General features: G+C 42.1%; 1 protein-coding gene across 2 annotated transcripts in view; it reads right to left on the bottom strand.

Moving 5' to 3' along the window:
- The window catches only part of CSMD2 (CUB and Sushi multiple domains 2), a 604641-nt gene that overhangs the window by 40569 nt on the left and 540705 nt on the right, over positions 1–23367 (bottom strand). For both annotated transcript variants that reach the window (XM_087446344.1, XM_087446345.1), the window contains exons 50-55: positions 20868–21053; positions 19144–19338; positions 17301–17474; positions 15789–15962; positions 9564–9737; positions 6621–6809 (exon numbers count right to left, since the gene is read on the bottom strand). In XM_087446344.1, coding sequence (XP_087302470.1) covers positions 6621–6809; positions 9564–9737; positions 15789–15962; positions 17301–17474; positions 19144–19338; positions 20868–21053 — 1092 coding nt within the window. The remainder of the gene's footprint in view (positions 1–6620; positions 6810–9563; positions 9738–15788; positions 15963–17300; positions 17475–19143; positions 19339–20867; positions 21054–23367) is intronic.

The following is a 23367-nucleotide window of genomic DNA, read 5'->3' as shown; positions in this document are numbered from 1 at the left end:
TGTGTCTGTAAATTTAGCAACCGGAATATACTTCATTGTTTTATTCCCTTCCTGTGGTTTGTTCTTTTAAAGAAGGAAGAAGTAGTACACAATAATAATGTTTGTGACAAAAGATAAAACAATGACAATACCATTTGGCTGCTGTGGATAACAAAAACAAGAAAAGGATATATGATGACAATAAAGAGAAACAACTTACATTCAGTGTATATTTGCATACAAATCAGGGAGGTGAAGAACAAAGAAACGGGGAATAGCTGCTGCTGTATTTCTCAATTTGTCAACATAAAAAAATTTTAAAACGTTTTTAATGTTCATGCCATGTCCAAACGGGATCTCTTTGGATCATTCCAGCTTCTGCAGTGGCTCTCTAGCTACTAACTGCAAATTAAGTTTAAATGTGTACATAATAATAGGCAAGATAGATATTTAGTACTCCTAATATTAGCAGATTTCTTGCATTACAGAGAATACACATGTAAAAGGGGAATGAAAAAGTATAAAATTGTAATTAAGCAAAAAATAATAATACCAATCAGCAAATCATGGTTGGGTGTGGGCCATGCTGAGTCCCACAGCAAAATGAAAAGAACCCCCTCACTGGTTCCTAGACCCCAAGCATGAGAGTTGTACTAATGGCCAGCCAGACTCCAGAGCTTCTAAAGCACTTTAGCAGGGAAACAACATACAATAATAGACCTGGACCATGCATTTTCCTTGATTCCTGCACATCTATACCAATTAAAGCAGTTTGCCTTCACCTGGAAGGAACAGCTGATTTTTTCATTAACTTGGTTGACCAGGCGATATGTAAAGTCCTCTACAGTTTGCCACAACCCTATTCACAGGTACTTAGATCTTCCAGAAGTAGAAATGCAGTTAGTCCACTAAAACAATGTCATGATAATCATGAAACATCAGTGAAAATGGTTTCACTGGGAGACACCTGGGATCTAGAACCTTACAACCAGGGAAAAGTTACTCAGGGTCTGGTGTTTTTGAAATATGCTCACCAAAACTAGGGAAAAACTTCTATATTTTTCCCCATCAACAAGTAGATAGGCTGATTGGGTTCTGATGTTAGTGTATCCCCTTTCTGGGAATCTTGCAGAAACTCATATTCAGAGTAAGTCATAAACACTGCTTTCTTGATTGCTTGCCCTGGGAAAACCTGCTCTGAAAAGAAGAAACTGTTTGTTCTGTCTTTTGGTTTCTATGTCCCTAATGTGGTGGTCTCAGGAATTAGTGTAAGTAGAGTTCAGCACCTTGTAAATCCCAATGAGAAAAAAAAGTGGTGACCAGTGGCTTTCTAGAATAGAAAATATGAGCAACTATTGAGAGTTAATCTTTTTTTTTTTGCCCCTGAGGAAGATTAGCCCTGAGCTAACATCTGTGCCAATCTTCCTCTACTTTACATGTGGGTTGCCACCACAGCGTGGCTGACGAGTTCTGCCGAAGTGGAATGCACAGAACTTAACCACTATGTCATGGGGCCAGCCCTAGGAATTAACCATTTTTTGAGAGATAATGACAAGCCTGTTTTTAGACTTTGGGTTCTACCAGACTGAGAGCCCGATTCATGGTTCCCATAGATTAAGATCAGTCAAATAAGAGGTCACAATGTAAACATAATAAATCACATGAGAAACAAGTTCTCACGAGTGAGAATCAGCAGATACATAAGATACATATACAAGATACATGAAATAAATAGCAAAGTGGCAGATATAAAACCTACCTTGGCAGTGATTACATTAAATGTGAATTAAACACATAAAAGGCAGATACTAACAAAATGGATAAAAAACATGATCCAACTATATGCTATGAGACACACACTTAAAATTCAAAGACACATATAGATTGAAAGTAAAAAGATGGAAAAAGATGTACCATGCATACAGTTACCAAAAAAGAGCTGGAGTGGCTATCCTAACATCAGACAAGATAGACTTTAAAACAAAAATTATACAAGAAGGACATTTTATAATGATAAAAGGATCAATCTATTAAGAAGATAAAACAATTATAAACATATATGCACCTAACAACATAGCACCCAAATACATAAAGCAAAAACAGACTTAGGAGACATAGACAAATCAACAATAATAGTATGAGATTTCAACACCTTACTTTAAATTATGGATAGAACAACCAGAGAGAAGATCAACAAGGAAGTATAGTGAACAACACAATAAACCAACTAACCCTAACATTCATCTGTAGAACACTCTACCCAATAACAGCAGAATACACACTCTTCTCAAGTGCACCTGGAATATTCTCCAGGACAGACCATATGTTAGGCCATAAAATAAGTCTCCATGAATTTAAAAAGATTGAAATCATACAAAGTATGTTCTTCAAACACAGTGCAATGAAATTATAAATCAATAACAGAAGGAAATTTGGAAAATTCACAAATAAATGGAAATTAAACAACACACTCCTAAATAACCAATGGGTCAAAAAAGAAATCAGAAGATATATTAGAAAATATTTTAAGGTGAACAAAAATGAAAACAACATATCAAAACTCATGAGATGCAGGGAAAGCAGTGCTCAGAAGAGAATTTATAGCTATAAATGCCTACATTAAAAAGAAAATAGATCTCAAACCAACAACCTAAACTTCTCCATTAAGAAACTAGAAAAAGAAGAGCAAACAAAACCCAAAGCAAACAGAAGAAAGGAAATAATAAAGATTAGAGCAGAGACAAATGAAATAGAAAATAGAGAAAATAAACTAAACCAAAAGTTGATTCTTTGAAAAGATCAACAAAATTGACAAGTGTGTAACTAGTCTGATGGGGGTGAGGAGAGAGGAAAGCAGAGAGACAGATGATTCAAATTGCTAAAATCAGGAATGAAAGTGGGAACACTACTGCAACCAAACTTACAGGAATAAAAGAATTATAGGAGAATACTATCAACATACATATCTGTATGCCAATAAATTAGATAACCAAGATGAAATGAACAAATTCCTAGAAACACACAAACTACCGAAACTGACTCAAGAAGAAATGAAATATCTGAATAGAATTATAACAAATAAAGAGAATCAATCAATAATCAAAAAACTTTTAACAAAGAAAAGTCTAGGACCAGATAACTTCACTGTTGAATTCTACCAATTTTTTTTTTTTTGTGAGGAAGATCAGCCCTGCACTAACATCCATGCTAATCCTCCTCTTTTTGCTGAGGAAGACCAGCTCTGAGCTAACATCTATTGCCAATCCTCCTCCTTTTTTTCCCCAAAGCCCCAGTAGATAGTTGTATGTCATAGTTGCACGTCCTTCTAGTTGCTGTATGTGGGACGCAGCCTCAGCATGGCTGGAGAAGCGGTCCATCGGTGCACGCCTGGGATCTGAACCCAGGCTGCCAGTAGTGGAGTGTGTGCACTTAACCACTAAGCTACAGGGCCGGCCCGCTACCAAATTTTTAAAGAAGAAATAATACCAGTGTTTCTCAAACTATTCCCAAAAATAGAACAGGGACACTTCCCAAATCATTCTGTAAGGCCGGTATTACCCTAATACTAAAGCCAAAGACATCACAAGGAAAGAAAAACTACAGACCAATAGCCCTTATGAACACAGTTGCAAAAATCCTCAACAAAATACTAGCAAACCAAATCCAGCAGCATATTGAAAGGATTATACCATGACCAAGTGTGATTTGTTCCAGGAACACAAGAGTGGTTCAACATATGAAAATCAATCAACGTAATACACTATATTAATAGAATGAGGGAATAAAAACCACAGGATCATCTTAATAGATGCAGAAAAAGCATTTGACAGAATCCAAAACCCTTTCATGATAAAAACGTTCAACAAACTAGGAATAGAAGGGAACTTCCTCAATCTGATAAAGGGAATCTACAAAACCCTCAAGCTAACATCATCTTTAGTGGTGAAAGACTGAAAGCTTTTCTCCAAAGACCAGGAACAAGACAAGAATGTCTGTTTTGCCATTTCTATCCAACATTGTACTGGAAGCTCTAGCCAGGGTAATTAAGTAAAAAAAAAAAAAAGGCATCTAAGTTGGAAAGGAAGAAATAAACTATGCTTATTCACAGACGACATGGTCTTGGATTATGATGTGACATTGGATTAGGCAACAGTTTCTTAAATATTCTACCAAAAGCACAAGCAACAAAAGAAAAAATACATAAATTGGACTTCATTAAAATTAAAAACTTTTATGTATCAAAGAACATTAACTGGAAAGTGAAAAGATAATCCACAGAATGGGAGAAAGATTTTGCAAATTATATATCTGATGGGGTACAGAATCCAGAATATATAAAGAACTATTAAAACTCAACAATACAAAGACAAACAATCCAATTAAAAAATGGGCAAAGATTTGAATAGATATTTCTCTAAAGAAGAGATACAAATGACCAGTAAGTACATAGAAAGATGTTCAATATTGTTAGATTAGGGAAATTCAAATCAAAACCAGAGTGAGAGTCCACTTCACACCCACTAGAATGGCTATAATGAGAAAATGGACAATAGCAAGTGTAGGTGAGGATGTGGAGAAATCGGAACTCTCATACACTGCTGGTGGGAATGCAAAATGGTGTAGCCACTTTAGAAAACACTTAACTTCAAAACGTTAAACATAGAGTTACCATATGACCCAGCAATTCCACTCCTACGTATATACCCAAGAGAACTGACAACATCTATTCACACAAAAACTTGTACATAAATGTACAAGCAACATTATTGATAATAGCCAAAAAGTGGAAACAACTCAAGTGTCAATCAACTGATGAATGGATAAACAAAATGTGGTATATCTATACATGGAATAGTATTCAGTCATAAAAAGAAATGAAGTACTGATACATGCTACAACATGGATGAACCTTGAAAACCTCATGCTAGGAAGGAAAAAAGCCACAAAAAGCCACACATACAATTCCATTTATATGAAATGTCCAGAATAGGCAAATTTATAGAAAGAAAGTAGATTGATGGTTACCACGGGATAGAGTGGTGGTGAAGGATGGGAAGTGACTGCTACAGGGTTTCCTTTTGGGGTGATGAAAATGCTCTGGAATTAGATAGTGGTGATGATTGCACAACTTTGTGAATATATTAAAATCACTGAATTATAAACTTTAAGAGAGTGAATTTTACAGTATGTGAATTATGTCTTACTAAAAAAAAAAAAAGAAGAAAAATGCCAATGGGATTAAATCCTCAAGTTGAAAGAAAAGATTGTCAGGTTCTAAAACATCATAATTATATGCTTTTTACATATATATAGAACAGTTAAAAGTAAAATGATAAAAAATACACAAATACTAAACAAAGGAGGCTGGTTATAAATTATATTAATATAACTATATATTAATTAATTATATCAATGTCAATATTCAAATCAGATAAAATAAGCTTTGGGGTAAAAAGTTAATATAGATAGGGTCATTTTATTATGATAAAAGCTTCATTTTACTAGAAGATACAATTTGAAATCATCAACCGCTCTGAATCTCAGCTGGCCCCACTGTACAAGGTAGCTGTCCATTTCCAACCCCAAACAATCTGTCAGTCATAATGGGGCTGGATGGCCAGGTTGGGGTCCTCAAACAAGGGAAATATGGCAGTGAGTGGCTGTACTAGTCTTCTATCATACCTAGAGGTACGAGGGCATAAAGAGATGGGGTCATCAGACCGGGGGGTCTACAAAATGTATATGATCCACCAAAGTTAAGTGGACTACTGAATGGCCACAACTCAATACCCATTAATCTCTCTGGATTGCATCTTCACCTCTCCTACTAGGAAGATGGGAGAGAGGGTTATCCTCAGGATTCACCTTTAGGAACAAGAAGAGAGAGCAGGAGACCATGGGACTGATTTTCTCATATGGACGTGTGAGGCTAGCAACCAGGGGTCAGGATTCCGAGCACCTCCTCCATCTTTTTTTTACATGTTGTTTCCATATTTATTCTTACTAATGATTTAAGCAGTTATTGTTTACTGAGTAGCAGATACCATACTAGGCACTTTTCATGGGTTTTCTCATTTAATCCTCTAATAACCCTATGGAATAGGTATTAGTTATTTTTATAGATGAAGAAATGGAGGCTCCGAGAGGTTAATGGACTTCTCTCAAACCACACAGCTTGTGTAGCAGCAAAGTCAGAATTCAAACCCAGGTTGGTCTCCCTCCAGAGTCTGTGGCATTTCTGCCTTAGTCTTTCAAAGGAAAGGGGTTCATGTGTTGTCTTTCTGGAAAAACAAGGAAGGAGTCAAACGGGAGACAGTGTCCCATGAGGCTGCTAGTTCCTAAGGAAGGGATCCCTAAAGGCTGCAGAGGTTGGTGGCAGTACTAGAGAGGAAAAGGAATAGGCCTCCAGCCAGGAAGAAAGAGAGCGCGCGGATTGATACGGCAACTAACCCAACAGGGGCCCAAGAAGGGCTCTGACAGCCCAGGAGCAGCCAGAGTGACCATCATTGTGATGTCACACACACACCCACACCCACACCCACACCCACACACATACACACACACACGAGGACTGTTCTTTGACATCAACCACCCCGTCAGTCTGTATGGTTGATCATTTTGAGTAGATGACGTCTACTTACAGAGACACTGGGGGCGGGGACGGTCCCACGTGCCATCTCCCTGGCAGCTGAGCACTGGGGTGCCCAGGAGGTAGAAGCCATGGCTGCATTGGTAAGACACAGTGGTGCCATAGCTGAACCTGTGTGGGCCGCTGGCATGGACTTGACGAATGCTGTGTTCTTGGTGCCCAGGATCTGTGCAGTTGATGACTGCAATGGAACGGGACAATTAGACACAGAGATCCGAACGTGAGGATTTTCTTATGCTTTCAAATGAGAATTCAGAAGTCCAAACAGCCACGTAGTCCCAGTACAGTAAAATTTCCAGACCAAAACAGGCAATACAAAGTAGATCTTGCCTGGGAGGGTGAGCTGGTCCTGAGGTTGCTGTACTTCTTCCCCGACCCTGACTACCTAGTTAAGGGATTCATTCTTCCATGTCCAACTAGACATCACCTCCTTGGAGAAGTCTTCCTACCTCCTCCCAGACTGGTTAACCTCTCCCTCCTCAGTGCTCCCTTGCACAAACCTCTATTGCTGAGTTTATCAGCTTAGATCGTGATTTGTTTGAATACACGAGTCCTTTGGGGCATGAATGCCTCGTTTCTGTGTGCCTGATCCCCAGCATAATGTGTCTCCCATAACAAAGCTCGTCAATTGCAAAACTGATGCATCTGAGCTGACTTGAACAAGGGTTGGGCTCTTTTGAACTGTTTTAATCACTTTTATGAGTATTTCATGGAGAGATTAATATCCTGGGGGATAAATTTGACTTTTAAATGTTAAAGTGTTTCCAAAGCAGCTTAACTCAAAATCAGAGTGAGATTTTAGAATAATGACAATATTATTCATAACCCATGATGTGTACTTGCGCTTTCCAAACACTTTCACATCCATTATCTTACCTGAGTCTCATATGCATTGAATGAGGTGGGCGTGACAGGTGTTTTAAATCTTTGATAAGCTTTTAAAGTATAAGGTATTTTTACCTTTGATGAACTTCTCTGAGGCTCAGAGAGGTTGGTGTCATAAAACAAGTAGGTAGTATTTATTCATTCACAATATTTATTGTGATACATTGAGTGCCCAGCATTGTGCGGGGCAGAAGGATATCACAGAATTTACAGTCTAGAGTAGGGTTTCTCCACCTTGACACTATGGATATTTTGGGCTGATAATTCTTTGTTGTGGGCGGTGGTCCTGTGCCTTGTAGGATGTTTAAAAGCATCCCTGGCCTCTACCCACTAGACGCCAATAGAAGCTCTCCAGTTGTGACAAACCAAAAATGTCTCTAGACATTTGTTCCCTGTTGGGGTGAGGGGATGGGTAAAATCATCACCAGTTGAGTACTTCTGGTCTAAAGTGAAAAGGACGAATAAGCAATTATCCTGTTTGATAAGTGCTCTGGTAGGGGCAGCAGAGAATGTTCTGAAAGCACAAAGCAAAGCATCTAGCCCAGTGTAGGCGGTGGAGCAGGAAAGGCTTCCCGGAAGAAGGAACATTTAAGCTGACTCTTGATGCTTGAGTAAAAGTCACCCAGACAAAGAGGGGGTGGAGAGGAGGACGGAGGAGAATGCATTGGAGGAAACCGTGTGGAAGTGCCTTGGGGGTGCATGGGCATAGAGTATGTGTGAGGAAATGGAAGAGGTTCAGTGTGGCTGGGACTCAATGCAGAAGCGAGGCTGGGGGCAGAGGAAGTGGAGAAGAATGAGGCTGGACAGGAGGCTGGGCCAGGTCCCGTGGGCCCAGTAAACCAGCGGAGGACAGTACTGTTCTCCTAAGGGCAGCGGGAAGTCTGGGGAGGCATCTTAATCAGGAACGGAGTGACTTGATCAGATTTGCATTTTAGACAGGTCACCCTGTCTAGAGAGAATGGGCTGGTGGGGGAGCAGCAATGGAGGCCATAGTTTCTAAGGATTTCACCCCAGCCTGGGAAGGGGTTGGTGGGGATGGGAGCTGAAGTTACAGGAGAGAGAGGACATTGTGTTGGGGAGATAGGGCACAGTTCTTGAGGAGAAGGGGACGTGGGAATGACAACACCCAAAGCAGCAGTTCTCAACTCGTTCCTGCCCAAATGGATAATGGAAGGCAGGCATAAACAAGGTCACAGCCTTTCCCTGTGTTCTCTGGAACCTTCTCTTACTCAAAATGGCATCTTGAAATGTTAAGAGAGGGATGTTACTTTAGGGTTAGTTGTGAATGTATCTTGATTTATTTAAAAAAATCACTTGAAAATTTTGGTCCTTTAATATTACTTATAAATGACTTGTGACACACTGCATAGCCAATCACTGCACACCCTAAATACTGCAACAAGGAGCCATCGTCCCAGGGAGTCTCAGCCCTCACGGCTGTGAAGACCTGATCAGCCTCCAGATTGGAGCTGTGCTCGCTCGTGTTCACCTGCTCTGACTCTCCACTGAGATGGCACTGAGCCTGCCAGAGCATTCTTGGTAGGAGGTAGAACGCTCCCTTTGTCCTTTACCGCTGTGAAAAGACTTTAGAAGCTAGTTCCCAAATAGTCCAGATGGGCCTGGAATATCCTCTACACAGAGCCTGCCTCGAGTCCTTGGTTTCTTCTCTCCCCTCCCGCTTCATCTCACTCCATAGACTCTTTGCTTTGTATTTTTCATCTAAAGCCATCTGTTTTTTTCTTTCATCAAGAATGGGCTTTATATGATAACGATGAATTATTTGTTCTATGAAATGTAAACAAGAATTGTTTTCCATTTCTATTTTGAAGAGTGAAACTTCGTTTGCTTTCCTGATATGACCAACGACGCAATTTTACTCGGCTGTATCTAAGAGTTGAGAAAGTCCCCATTTTTTGTTTTCTGCCCCCAGTCTTCCTATCTAAATAGTGTCAAAATAATGGAGGACTGAATTCACCCGCTTCTGCTCATGGGTTATTGAGCCAAAGATGGCAGAGCACCGGGGTGAAGTGGGAGAAGAAGGGTGACTCACTTCGGCAGGTGGGCAGCACGTCGCTCCACTGCCCGCTGGCCAGGCACTGGGACCTAGCAGTGCCCTCAGCCACATACCCAGGGTTGCAAACAAACTTGACCACATCGTTGAGGTTAAACTGGTTGCCCTGAGTGAGGCCATTGATGGGGTTGCCTGGGTGTCCACAGGTAATCGCTGTAACCAAAACAGAAGACAGGTAAGCCCTCCTGCCATTCCACACTCCAAAATCTCCATCCTCTTCTCACCTGGCATTTTTCATGCCCATCAGCAAAGATTAGCCCTAGGTCTAACTTTAGTCTTTTTTGCTGCAAAACCTTTATTTTCTGAAATCAGCATGGGGATATGCCTTCTTCTTTGAAGGCACGTCCGTAGCTTGGACAGCTTGAGAAATCATTCTGTGACTTCCTGTAGGCCTGGATGGTAGTTCACTGTCATCCAGGTTGTCAGGCTTTTTCATTTCCTATCTCTGATTCCTGTGGTTCCCCATCGCCACTCTTCATTGCTAGATACCCTGACAACTACCCTTCAGCTGATTCAGACCCAGCCTAGTTCCTGAGCCAATCTGGACAGTGCCAGAGTCAATACTAACCGAGCCTGAGCTGAGGGACCGGTCACCCTGCCAGACCAATGGCAGGCAAACCATGGGGAACCTGAGTTGTTAGGAGAGCACAGCCCATTCCCCCACTTTTTCCATGTGAAGGGAGTTCAATCTGTGTAATTCCTGGCCTCTCTCTGTGCTCTTTTACTTACTCTACCCCAAGTAACATGGAGTGCTCCACTGTGCAATTTGGGAAGAATGAGCAGTCACGGTTGGCTCAGCTCTGCCTGCTTCCTCTTGGGACCTAGCTACCTGCAGGCAGCAACGTTCTCCACCGCTCTTCCAAAAGCAGGCTCTCCCCAACAACGGAGGGATGCCTGCCCCAGTGCAGGGTTGCCTCTGATTGTATGTGAACCCACCCCATTCTGGGGTTTATGTAGCAGGTCCCATTTGGCTCTCATACTAAGCTATGGTTTCCAACTTAGCACTTACTAGTAATAAAGGTGATATTTTGGCATCCACCTAGGACTCTGTTTTGTAATTTGTTCAACCACGGGCAGGGAAGAGGACATGGTGTTCGCAGGCCTGGTCCCAGAGCCCTCAGGCTTACCCTTTGTCCTAGCTTTTCCCCTCCTCCTCCCAGTAGTAGAGCTCACTCTACTCAGAGCACGGGTCTCGAGGTTTCTCAAACAAACCAAGCACGTTCCTGCCCAAGGGCCTTTGCACTCGCTTTCCTCTCTGCCGGAACATCCCTTGGCTCCTGTCCTTATATCCTCAGGTCTCCCCTTAAAAGTCACCATATCAGTGAAGTGTCCCTTATGACCCGACAAACTACCTCCCCAGCACCACTCAGCCCCCTCGCCCTGCTCTTCTTTTCTCCACAGCAATGGACACACTGTACATGCACGTCTTCATTTGTTCATTGCTTATCTCCCTTCACCTGAATGTAAGCTCCACAAGGGCAGGGACCTTGTTTTGTTTCTTGCTGTCTCCTTGGAGTCTGAAGCAGTGCCTGACATATAGGAAGAGCTTGATAAACATTTGCTGAGTGAATGAACAAATGAGTGAGTGAGATGAACGAATGGATGCCTGGGCTTCTGCTTTGCTCCCTAGAGCCTAGTTCTATTTAGGACCTGCCTGAAACCCTAGTCTCTTTGCATTGAACTCCCACTTGATGCTTTTGACGGTCTTTTCCCTTAGTTCTGGATTTCAGTTGTGAGAAGATGAGAAACGATGAGGGATGCTCTCCTGTCCCAACACTTGGACCCATGAGTGTGGATGGGGTAGGAGAGCAAGAGCAGGCAGGACCCAGTTTTTGCTGGCCAACTGTGGTACGTTTCTGGGTCAGTTCTCTTTTATCAATCTCAATAGTAGCATCCCTGACTCTAGGGGAGAGAGCCAGGCAGAGTGGGAGACACGCTGTTAGTGGACTCCAGGGGTTCAAGACAGTGGGACGAGAACGGGCTATGGAGGCCAGCAGACCAGGGCTTACAAGTCAGCTTTGCCCTTTCCTTACTTTGGACAATTCACTCTGGCCTCAGTTTCTATACCTGTAAAGTAAGGATTTCAATATGTATGAACAGGGTTGCTTTGAAAATAGATTCATGTATTGCTCTTCATTAAATATTTACTGAGTGCCTTCTGTGTGCTGGCACTCTGCTATGCACTAATGATATACAAGGAAGGTGGTATGGTCCCTGACCTCAGGGAGCTCACTTCACAGTCTAGTAGGAGAGCAGGCAGGGGAGCAGACTGTTACAATACAGCAGGCTGGTGTTGAGATAGAGGCCAGCCCAGAGGGGCATCTGCCTTCCACTGGGGAGAGAGTGGGTAAAGGAGGGCTTCCCAGAGGGAGTGGCATGCCATCTGAGCTGGGTCTCAAGGGTGAGTAGGACTTTGCCTAGTCAATGAGGTGGTGGGAGAGTGGACATAAACTTCATAGGGTCTGTGAACCCACTGAAATTATATGCAAAATATTGGGCATATGCAATCAACTTTGGAGAGGATCCATCACTCTCACCAGATTCACAAGGGTCATGACCCCCCTCCCCAAAGGTTAAAAACCACTCGTACAAAGCAAGAGAAGAGCGCTGAGGAGTAAAACCTTTGGAAGTACCAGCTTTTGAAGGGCAGATTGACCAAAATGCCTACAAAGGAAACTGCGCAAAGTAGAAAACATAGCTTGACTGGAGGTGGGAGTGTCAGAGGAACCCGGGGCAGAATCTCAAGGAGTGTCAGATACCCCAGATAGGCCTGTTTCTCTGGAGAACCCTGACTAAGACAGGCTACAAAGGGGAGAAGGAGACACATCACTAGGAAGGAAAATAGGGTCCTGATGAGGCTTGAGCACCTAACTGGGGCTTGAGCACATGGACTACCAGACCCAAACTTCCTGAGGGCTGAGACTATGACACTTTTAATTCATATTTATCCACAACACCTAACACAGTGCCTGGCATATTATAGGTGCTAAGGGAATGTTTGAATATGGTCTCACAGGCTGAGGGAAATTAAACGAGAGGGAAGGTCAGGAGTACAGAAGAGAGAATTAAAATAGACATCTCATTAAGGAGGCAGGAGGGAAGAAGACGCAGAGACTCAGTAGAGGGTATAGCCTTGGACCTGGATAGAGACTCTTCTATTAGGTGGGAGGGAAGGGGCAAGGTGAATGCAGACAACGACAGATGTGTGGGTGGGGAAGCAGGAAGTGAAGGAATTATTGTCTGATGGCTTCTCCTACCTCTGCAAAATAGAAAGTGAGATTACATAATTAGCTAATAATTATTGGGGTTTATATGCACTATTTCATTAACCCTCACAATCTTATGAGGCAGGCACCATCGTTATCCTCATAGGAAAGTTTCAGAGGAGTCAGGAGACTTGTTCAAGGGGCACAGTTTCTAAGTGGCTCATCCGAGTTTTGAACCCAGCTTCTCTGATCCCAGGCCATTGTAACTATTTGCTTTAGCTCTTTGCCGAGAATGTAGGTAGAGGAGGTGAAGTATGAGTCTTCAGAAAAGAGGTGAAATTGTGAAATCGCTATATGGGAATGGGCAAGAGAGCTAACTGAGGAAATGTAGAAGGATTGTTGGAAAGTTGAGAGAATGGTTGATATGAGAAACCTTGAATTTATATGTGATGACAGCTAACACAGTGCTTACCACAGAGTAATCACTTATAAATATTTGTTCTTTCACTCTTGCCTTCCTCCTCCAGATACTCCCCAAATCTCTGTGCTCCAGGCAATAATGGGGCTTGGTATAAGAGATCCTGGATTCTGTGATGTGACAGGGTAGTGGCACCACCACTACCACCACTACCACCAACACCACACCAACATCCTTGCCATCACGACAGCAGCAGCATCAGCTTAACGTCACTACTAGGCACTGTTCTGACCATTTTACTCGTATTAATTTATTTAATCCTCACAACAGTCTTGGAGGTATCCTCTTTTGATAAATGAGGAAACAGACCTAGTGAGGTAAACTAACTCATCTAAAGTCATATCGCCATATGATATATAGTGGGAGATCTGGGATTTGAACCCGGGCAATCTGGGTTCAGGATCCAAGTGTCTGACTAATTCACTGCCTTTCAGTATGGACCAGGTCTAAAATTAAATATCTTTAGGCTAGCCGGACAGTCTCCATTTCATGTCAGACTCCAACGTTCCCTGTTATTTATAACCCAAATCGCTTCACACACATTCTGTGCCAATTTCTGGAAGGCATTTGAATTTCCATCTTCTGGATGAAAACAAATAAGTTTTGCCTAGACACATCTGGAAGACTGACTGACTATAGATGGGTCTTGCTTTCTGTAAACCTAAAACTTAAGCTATTAAGACTAATTTTCATGCAGTGCTTATTGAGTAAGTCTTATTATTTTATTGCTCCATCTCATATATGAAAAGCCAAATGAATGAAAAACCTGCCTTACAAAAATTAGGAACAAAACCCCGCACTTTACATACAGGCTCACTTTACGGAACTTTAAAAAGTGAAGAATTGTCCAAATTACTTCCAGGCAGCTGTGAATAATGATGGTCATCTAAATCGAAAAAATGCTGATTAACAAGAAGAACAAATAAAACTAGAAAGCCTAGGCCTGCAGCATAACGAGAAGACAGAGAATGCTATAAACTTCAAATTATGTGTAAGTAGAAAAATAAACACTAAACCCAGGCAGAACTATTTCTCATGCTTCTGTTGCAAGCCTTTGTAGAGAGAAAGATTGCATGGAAAAGAGAACAGAGGAGTAGGGGACTTACAGATTTAAAGTCACTGCTAGAAAGAGCAAGTCCATCTTAAATGTGAACATATTGAAAAAGGATCCTGGTATGTCAGGCACTGACTACAGGAGAGGGACATAAAAGTGTACAAACTTTGCTAAATACCAAAAGAAATGGAAAAAAAAAGCAAAGCAAAGCAAAAAAAAAAAAGCAAAGAAAAGACATCACACAGAGAAAGAAATAAAGATATATTACGTGTATGATATTTTACACATAATAAAATAAGACAGAATTAAGACCAAATATAAAAGTCATAACAATATATGTGAATGAGTTTAACCTATTAAAAGAAAGATTTTCAAACTGGCTCACAAGGCAGGGCCTAACTCTGTGATGTATACAAGAGACACAGGTAATTGAAGTGATTCAGAAAGGCTAAAATGAATGGATCATTAGAGGTACACCAGGCAAATGGAAAAAGGATGAAAGATGGGGTGTAAGTCTAATATCAAGTACAGCACAACTCAAGCTAGGAAATATTAAAAGTGACAGACAGTTTTAAAGATTAAAACCACAATTTGCAATGTAGATAAAATAGTTATAAATATGCATGTACCAAATAACACAGCAACTACCTTTATGTAGCAGGAACTGTAGGAAATGCAAGGAAAAACAGATAGAAGCAAACTAATAACAGAAAACTTTAAAACACACCCCTCAGAATAAAACAGGTAAAGTGAACAAAAAAATAAGTAAGCATACAGAAGACATAAACACCATAATCCATAAGGCACATCTTATGATTACATATAAAACTTTACATCTAATACACTTTCTTCTCAAATGCACATGGAACATTCATAACAATTGATTAAATCTTAGGCGACAAAGAAAGCATCCATAAATTCTATAAAGTAGAAATATTATACAGAGTGCAATAAAGTTGAAATGAATGACAAAATAAAAGTTAAAAAGGCCCACCACCTGAAAATTAAAAAAAACAGCAACACACTCTTCTATTAAAAAACTTCTAGGTGAAAGGGGAAATTAATACCAAAATTACAGAACTTCTAATAAATAATAAAACATTAGTTATTATAATCTATGGGATACAATTAGAGCAATGATCAGAAGAGATTTCATAGCCTTAAACACTTATATCCTTAACAATCAATAAAAATGAAAGATTGAAAATAAATGACTTAAATTCCCAACTCAAAAGCTAGAAAATGAACAAAAAAGTTAACCAAAAGAAATCACAAGGAAGGAAATAATAAAGAGGGAAACAATAATTAAATGCAGAAAACTGAAAACAATAGATGTAATGATTGCATCTTTGGGAAAACATTAACAGAATATACAAAAACCTCTAGCTGACCTAATCAAGACAACATGGGAGAAAGTCCCTGTTGCATCTGAGCCCGTGACTAGGGAAAGTGGATAACATACTTACGCACACAGAAAGGGGTCTTGCCCGACCAGTGATGATCCTGCTGGCAGATGCGCACAGACATGCCGATCAGGCGGAAGCCAGCGTTGCACTGGTACACCACGCTACCCCGGTAGTTGTAGTTTTCCCCATTGATGTGTCCGTTGACGATGGGCTCAGGAGTCCCGCAATGTCCGGCTTTGGTGGGGGGTAGAGAAAGAGCACAAATCAAAGAGGAGCTTATAGAAAGTGAGGCGGGGCTTGGTCACGGTAGGCGGAGACAGGGATGGTGGGGAAAAAGGTCAAGTACCCAATGAGCCATTGTTTTTCCACCTCCCCCTGAAAGTAGCCATCTAGGAGTGACTTCAGGAATCCTAGACATGATAGAATGGTGTTGAAGACTTGGCAGTCCCAAATCCCAAGGTTGCATCCCAAATGGCCATCCATTTCTGAGCTTTAGTTTCTGTGTCTGTACATGGGGAGAAATTACCACTGTTACCTCCCTGCTTCTGGGATCGTCCCTCTCTTTTTCTCATGAACCAGCATTTATTGAGCATCTACTGCATGGAGGGCACCATGGTCCATGTTAAGGCAGTTAAAGCCTAGTTGTGTTGAAAATAACCATGTAAAAACAGGTGGTTTGGCTAAATTCATCCTTCCGTCTTCTTGAATGGCAAGGAACACAGACAGTGTAAACCTAGGTGAGTTATTTTTATTAAATGGGGTTTGGGTAGAGTGTATTCCTAGCATTCCCACTAGCATCCTTTGGCTCTGTGTGGAAAAGACTCAAGACTATGTCTCTAACAGAGGCCTGAGACAGTGGGAGGGCAGTACTGTTCACTCTGGAGCACAGCATCCAATCTATGCTGTTAGGTTTATGTAGCTGGGACACTCCTTTGGACTTGAGAGGTCCAAGAAAGAGGTGAGAGAAGAGAGAACTTTTGAATCTAAAGTTTAGGCAAGAAATGGATTAGCCATGGAGGAAATGATAACTTTGTCCTTTGTAAATAAACCAGGTTATTTTTTACGCTTTTGCCATAGCTCATTATATATATAAATACACAATAAGCAAATGACTATATATATATATAATATAATATAATATAATATAATATAATATAATATAATATAATATAATATAAATACATATATGTAAAATTTGGTAATATATAATATAAAAGGTATTTTAGGTGTATTACAGTAATGCATCTCTGTAAGTTGCCCCAAAGGTGGAGACCGGGGCTTCACCCATCATACAAAGGCCAATAAGGAGAGGTTGTATTCTGATTTAGAATGAGAACCGCTCAAAGGTTTGTCTCGTTAGACTTGAAGTTCTTCTCATTCTTTTGGGTGTCCCAAGAGAAGCTAGTTCAGGGTTTTAGTCATGGTAGATGCCCAATAGCTGCTGTTGGAATCAAGCATTTTATGACAGCAGATAATATGATGCTGTTCAAAGATTAGGATCCAGCTTGGGAAAGATCAAACCTGTCCTGAGGAGGGAAAAATGGGCAGAATAGGTCTGGGGAGGTCACTTACCAAGGCAGCGGACTTCGGAGCCACTCCAGAGTCCATTGGCCATGCACTCCCGAACCCTGGAGCCCACGAGCGTGTATCCGGAATTGCAGGAGAAGATGGCCGTTGCCCCATAGATAGACAATGTGCCAATGCGGTGCCCATTGGGTGGGATAGGGAGCTCTCCACAGGAGATGACTAAAAAGATCACAAAATGCTCAGGAAGCCAGCCCCAGGAGAAAGGACACATGCTGCTTCTGATTTGCAAGAATAATGACACAAATAAGATCTGTTTAACCTTACTCTTTTGGGATTCATGACCAGAATATGGGTCTTGACAGTGACTGTCGCGATGTTACACTGGAGCAGTGATTCTCAGTGGGAGGTGTCGCAGAAGCACCTGAGGAGCCTTTAAAATGTTCAGTCTGCACACTGGGCCCATGACTCACAGTCTCTGGAGGTATGGTCCAGGCACGTGCATTTTTAAAAAACTCCTTGGGTGGTTCAGATGTGCACCCTGGTTAGGAACCACCACGCTAGAGAGATGGCGATTCCGTGGTATGCTCCTGGGTGTCCAGGGCAGACACTGCAAATCAATTTTCCATCCTTTCTGCCAAGCCCAGCAGCAGCCTCACACTCTCTCTCAACAGAGTGCTGCAGACAGCCCCTGGCTGACAGATGAGGTGAGGCCTAATGGCCACAGCTGCACTGAAATGTGAGCACCTTCATTGTAATAAAGCTGTTACATGCTCATGACTTCTACTCTGCCACATACGTGGTTACATTCCACCGTGGAGTCTGCACTCAGATGTGTAAAGACAACGGTATGTTGGATCATTGGTGTTGGGAAAATACTCCTCCTCCTATCCAGTCTCAAACTTCCCACTGCTCATTGACAAGTTATCTCTTTCTACCCCTTCACAAACACTTCCTTCCTCCATCACATCCTTATTAATTAAGTAAATATTATGAGTTTATCCTTATTGTAGTGGATGCTGTGGTGAGCCACTCAAACCCCTCTTTAGGACCGAAGGACTCACTTCCCCAGCTGTTAGCAAACAACCCTCAGCTGCACGCCCTCTTCAGTTTGTCTTGGATGAAGAGTCCTGCCACCTAAGCTCTCTTCTTGGGGCAGCCTACACCCAATGTTTGGTCATTGTGGAGGTATAAAGGCCTCTTGCCCCAACTTGTGACAACTCTGAAGGGCCAGCTTCAGAACTCCCTGTGGGGTCAACTGAGGCCTTCACTGATACTGCATCAGAGCTCAACTTCTCCATCTTCCCAGTCCTGCATCCTCTCCTTCCCTTCCTTTCCATAGGTGGTGATCCCAAGAGCACTCCCTAATAAACCTCTGTCTCAGAGTTGCTTCCTAGGGACCCTCACCTTTGAAACTACCTCAAAGAAGCAAAAGAATAATTCACAATGGAGAAGAGAGGCAGGCACACTGAGCTGGCCTGCCCCTTGTGCTATACCCATTCCTCTTGTACACACTCCCATTACAGGTCTTATCCCATCCCATGTCATTGCTTCCTTATTTGTCTGCCTCTCCAGTAGACTATAAGCTCCTTGTGGGCAGGAACCACAACCTTTTATCTTCATACCTCCACAATATCAGGCCTGAATGTTGAATACACGAATTAGTAGATGCTCACCTGGACAAAGCATCTTTTTAATAAGATAACAAGATGCTACGAAGTACTTCCTTAAAGGTGTAGGCATCTGCCCAGCTCCTGATTCTGGGTGAGTGTTCAAAAAGAGGTACACTGCAATCCCTGGCAATCTCCCTCTTCTCCCCCTCCCCGTGTATGAGATAGTTCAGGTAGGAGACACCATGCCAAACTTGCCCACCCTCCCCTCCTGGGCTTACTTTGGCAGGTGGGCATAGAGTTCCCGAGGCTCCATTTGCCACTGGCCTGACAGCGGATGACCCGTTGGCCAGTGTAGTAGTAGCCAGGGTCACAGATGAGCATCAGCTGTGCCTGGAACTGGTACTGCGTCTCATAGATGAGCCTCCATCGGCCGTGTTCCACACTGATGCTGCTGACATCAGGACAGGTCACAGCTGGGGCAACAAACAGCAGCGAGGAGGACTCATTAATTAATCATGGAAGACTCTGGCCAGAGTCTAGAGCTGGGGACTGGGAGACCGTAAGCAGCAATCACGAATCCAAGAATCAGCAGTCCCTGGGCAGGTTTGGTAAATGAATGAAGTGGGCTGGGTGGGGAATGTGGCAGACTGGGGCAGGCAGATTGCTCCCCCCCAACAAAGGGGAGATGGTGCTCAGTCAATGCTGATTGTTGCCTGTGAGACTGTAAGTTCTATTAGTCAGATCTTCATTCTTTAAGAGAAGCTAGAAATGCGGACTTTTATGTAAAATTTTCCAATTTTAAAATGTTGGGCAGCACTCCAAAATTTTTTACAAAGCACAGCATAGGCAAAAAAAAACCCAAAACCAAACAAAAGAGAAACACACACCTATGATAAAGTTTAATTTAAACTCTATACCTTCGGACTGAATATAGCCCATTAGGCTGCCAGTTTGTGACTTTGGCTTTATAGTTGAACTACACATCTGTCATTTTCGAGTTTTGTGATCAAAGGACATTCATGCAAACTTTCTGATCGTTTTTACATTTAAAAGTAAGTGGCCCAGGTCATTCCTAAGTTCTGTGATGTTTTATGGAAACATCCATAAAACACCTCCAGGTGCAATGGTCTATCAATACTTTGGAAGCAATTCCAATGGGAGCCCAAGTGGTAGGTGATGCTACCTATCCATCTTCACTCCCTGAATCCCCAATTTCCAGGTACATGTTTTTTGCTCATTACAGTAGTCCCCCCTTATCCACGGCGGATACTTTCCAACACCCCCAGTGGATGCCTGAAACTGCAGATAGTACCGAACCCTATTTATACTGTTTTTTCCTATACATACATACCTATGATAAAGTTTAATTTAAATTAGGCACAGTAAGAGACTAACAACAATAGCTAATAATAAAATAGAACAATTATGATAATATACTATAAAAAAGTTACCATAGATCTTAGCAACCTCAGCATACGGTTTTCTTTCTTTCCTCTTTAAGTCAAGAACTTTCACCTTTTCACTTAAAGGAAGTGCTGCTGCTCTTTGGCACATCTGAATTGCCAGCATCACTACTCTTGTGCTTTGGGGCCATTATCAAGTAAAATAAGGGTTACTTGAACACAAGCACTGTGATATCTCAACAGCTGACCTGATAACCCAGATGGCTACTAGGTGACTAACAGGCTGGTAGTGTATACAGTGTGGACACACTGAACGAAGGGATGAATCACGTCTCTGGTGGGACAGAGAGGGGTGGTGCAAGATTTCATCATGCAATTCAGAATGGCATGCAATTTAAAATTTATGAATTGTTTATTTGTGGAATTTTCCATTTAATATTTTCGGACTGCAGTTGACCACAGGTAACTGAACTGTGGAAAGCGAGCCTGTGGATAAGGAGGCACTGATGTACTGGGTTTTTAGTTCACTCCTCACAGGAATCTTTTCAGCCGCTTACCCAGCCCCTCCTCGCACCCGCCTCCACTGCCCAAGGACTCACGGACACACTGTGGGGGGACATTGTGGTTGCTCCATAGGCCTGTCTCCAGACACTCTGTTGTGGCCTCGGCGCCCGCCTGGAGGTGGTAGCCTTCACTGCAGCTGTACACGGCCTTGGTCCCCACTGTGTACTCTTTGCCAAACACCATTCCATTCTTGGGGGCCTCAGGAAGCCCACAGGAAAGAGCTAGCAAGGGGGAAAAAAGTCAGGAGCATGTCTGCTTCAAGATGACGTTCTGAGAACCTATGTTTATCTTTCTTCTCCCCTGAGGCGCAAATAAAATTATAGAGAAGACTAATAAGAGGGAAAAGCCTCATAACAAAAAACAAAAAAACTATAGGAGTATCACCAGCAGAGGAGATTTCAAAAAATTTTGGAAGAGGGAATGCAGACAGAAGTGTGTCGATGGATTAAATGGAGCCGAGAAGCTGCAGACCAAAATATATGGGAGGGAGCTATAAGCTAAGACCAGTTCTTCTGGTCTTACAAAAACAGAGTAGAGATAGTCAGGCATCTATTTTCCAAAGAAAATAGAGACGATTTTCTTTCCCACTTAAGAAAAAAGAATTCACTTGAGAGAATTAGGGCTGCTAAGGTGTGAACTGGCATCCCAAAGTAAACCTCTTCTAATTCTAGAATTTAAGGTCTCTGAACCTAAAGGCTTCCCCTCTGTCTGATCATCTCTGCCACATACTCAACTCAACTTCTTATTCATGGGAGAGACTTAGTGGGCAAAGACATCTGTATATATTAACGACAAGGTAACACACATCTGCTACCTGGAAAATAAACCTAGCCTTTAGTTTAAAATATGAGGGGCCGGCCCGGTGGCGCAAGAGGTTAAGTGCGCACGCCCCACTGCAGGGGCCCAGGGTTCGCCAGTTCGGATCCCGGGCGCACACCGACGCACCACTTGGCAAGTCATGCTGTGGCGGCGTCACATATAAAGCGGAGGAAGATGGGCACAGATGTTAGCCCAGGGCCGGTCTTCCTCAGCAAAAAAAGAGGAGGATTGGCAGATGTTAGCACAGGGCTGATCTTCCTCACACACACACACAAAAAAGAACAATTAAGGATCACTACATAGGAAGAAAACCAGCAGCATGAAAGAGATAAACACAGATAAGATTAAAAATAGAAAAAAAAAAGGTCTCCTTTAGGAAACAGAGCTAACTCAGGAAATAGAAGATACATAATCTTTAAAATTCTGATTAATGGTAGCTTGAGAAAGTCAAGGAGACACATTGCATTCATGAAATGAGAAGAGTGCTTTTAAAAAAAGAACAACAGAAAAAGAGCAAGGAAGGGCTCTTTTAAGTTAAAAATATGATTTTCAAAATAAGCATTCAACAGAAGGGTTGGAGATAAGGGTTCAATAGAAAGGTTTGGTCTCAGAATACAGACCAAAAAGAGACTGAAAATGTTTAAAAAGGACTGAAAAGAGAGAGAATCGATCTAGGAGGTCCAACATCCAGTGGGGTCAGGGCTCCAGAGAGAACAGAGAAAGTGGAGGGGATGGAATTATCACAGATGAAAATTTCCCAGAGCTGAAGAGACACACAAGTCTAGATTGAAAGTGAGCAACATGGACATAAAAAGAACCATTCTTAGATACACCATCACGGAATTTCAGAAGACCAAAGACACACAGAAGTTACCACAAGTTCCCAGCAAGAAAAAAAATCTGTCATCGCTGTAAAGGCATGAGAATCAGACAGGCATCAAACTGCTCATCAGCAACCAGGGATGTTCGAAGACAATGCAACGATACCTTTAAACTTCTGAAGGAAATAATTTGTAACCTAGAATTTTACCTAGTCAACTCACCAAGCATGTGTGAGGGTGAGAATAGAGATACTTTCAGACATTCAAAGACTCAGAAAATTTACCTCTCATGAAGCCTTTCTGAGGAATTTACTTAAGGCTATACTCCATCAAAAAGAGGGTAGAAACCAAGAAAGGGCATGATATGGGATACAGGAAATAACAGACTTAACTCAGAAGTATGAAGAAAAGGAATCTCAAGGTGACAGCTCAAGAGAGAAAGGTGTGCAGCAACATAGCCAGGGTCATTATTTTATAAAGAGTAGGGTCAACACGATGTTTATTAGAGGAATATACATTACTTAGGTTAGAGTAGCCTGTGTGGTCTTTGAAAGAAGTTAATACTTACAAACCATGCATGCCCTTTGATAGTTCAGGAGCTATTACAGATGGAGAGAGATTAATCAGAGTACTCACTATTGTCCCTCAGCCACCCCCTATCTCTGAAACTAGTCTAGAGCTTAGACCTGCCTCATTCAGAGTTGCAATAAGCTCGAGCAGAGGAAAGTCCCATTGATACTGACTAATGATGATGCCTGATGCGTCTAGAATTTCCAGAACCCAGAACAGGCATAGGGCTCGGCCTCCATTATGATATGGGGAAGGATAGACTGTCCCAGAAGGAGAGGGTTGGGAAACCAACATGGAGGAAAGATTCAAAGACAGAACGTGGGGG

Source organism: Ceratotherium simum, chromosome 22, assembly GCF_057802395.1.
Source record: "Ceratotherium simum simum isolate JZ-2026a chromosome 22, ASM5780239v1, whole genome shotgun sequence".
Taxonomy (NCBI): Eukaryota; Metazoa; Chordata; class Mammalia; order Perissodactyla; family Rhinocerotidae; genus Ceratotherium; species Ceratotherium simum.
The sequence above is the reverse complement of the archived record's forward strand: the minus strand, read 5'-3'. Positions and strand labels throughout refer to the sequence as shown.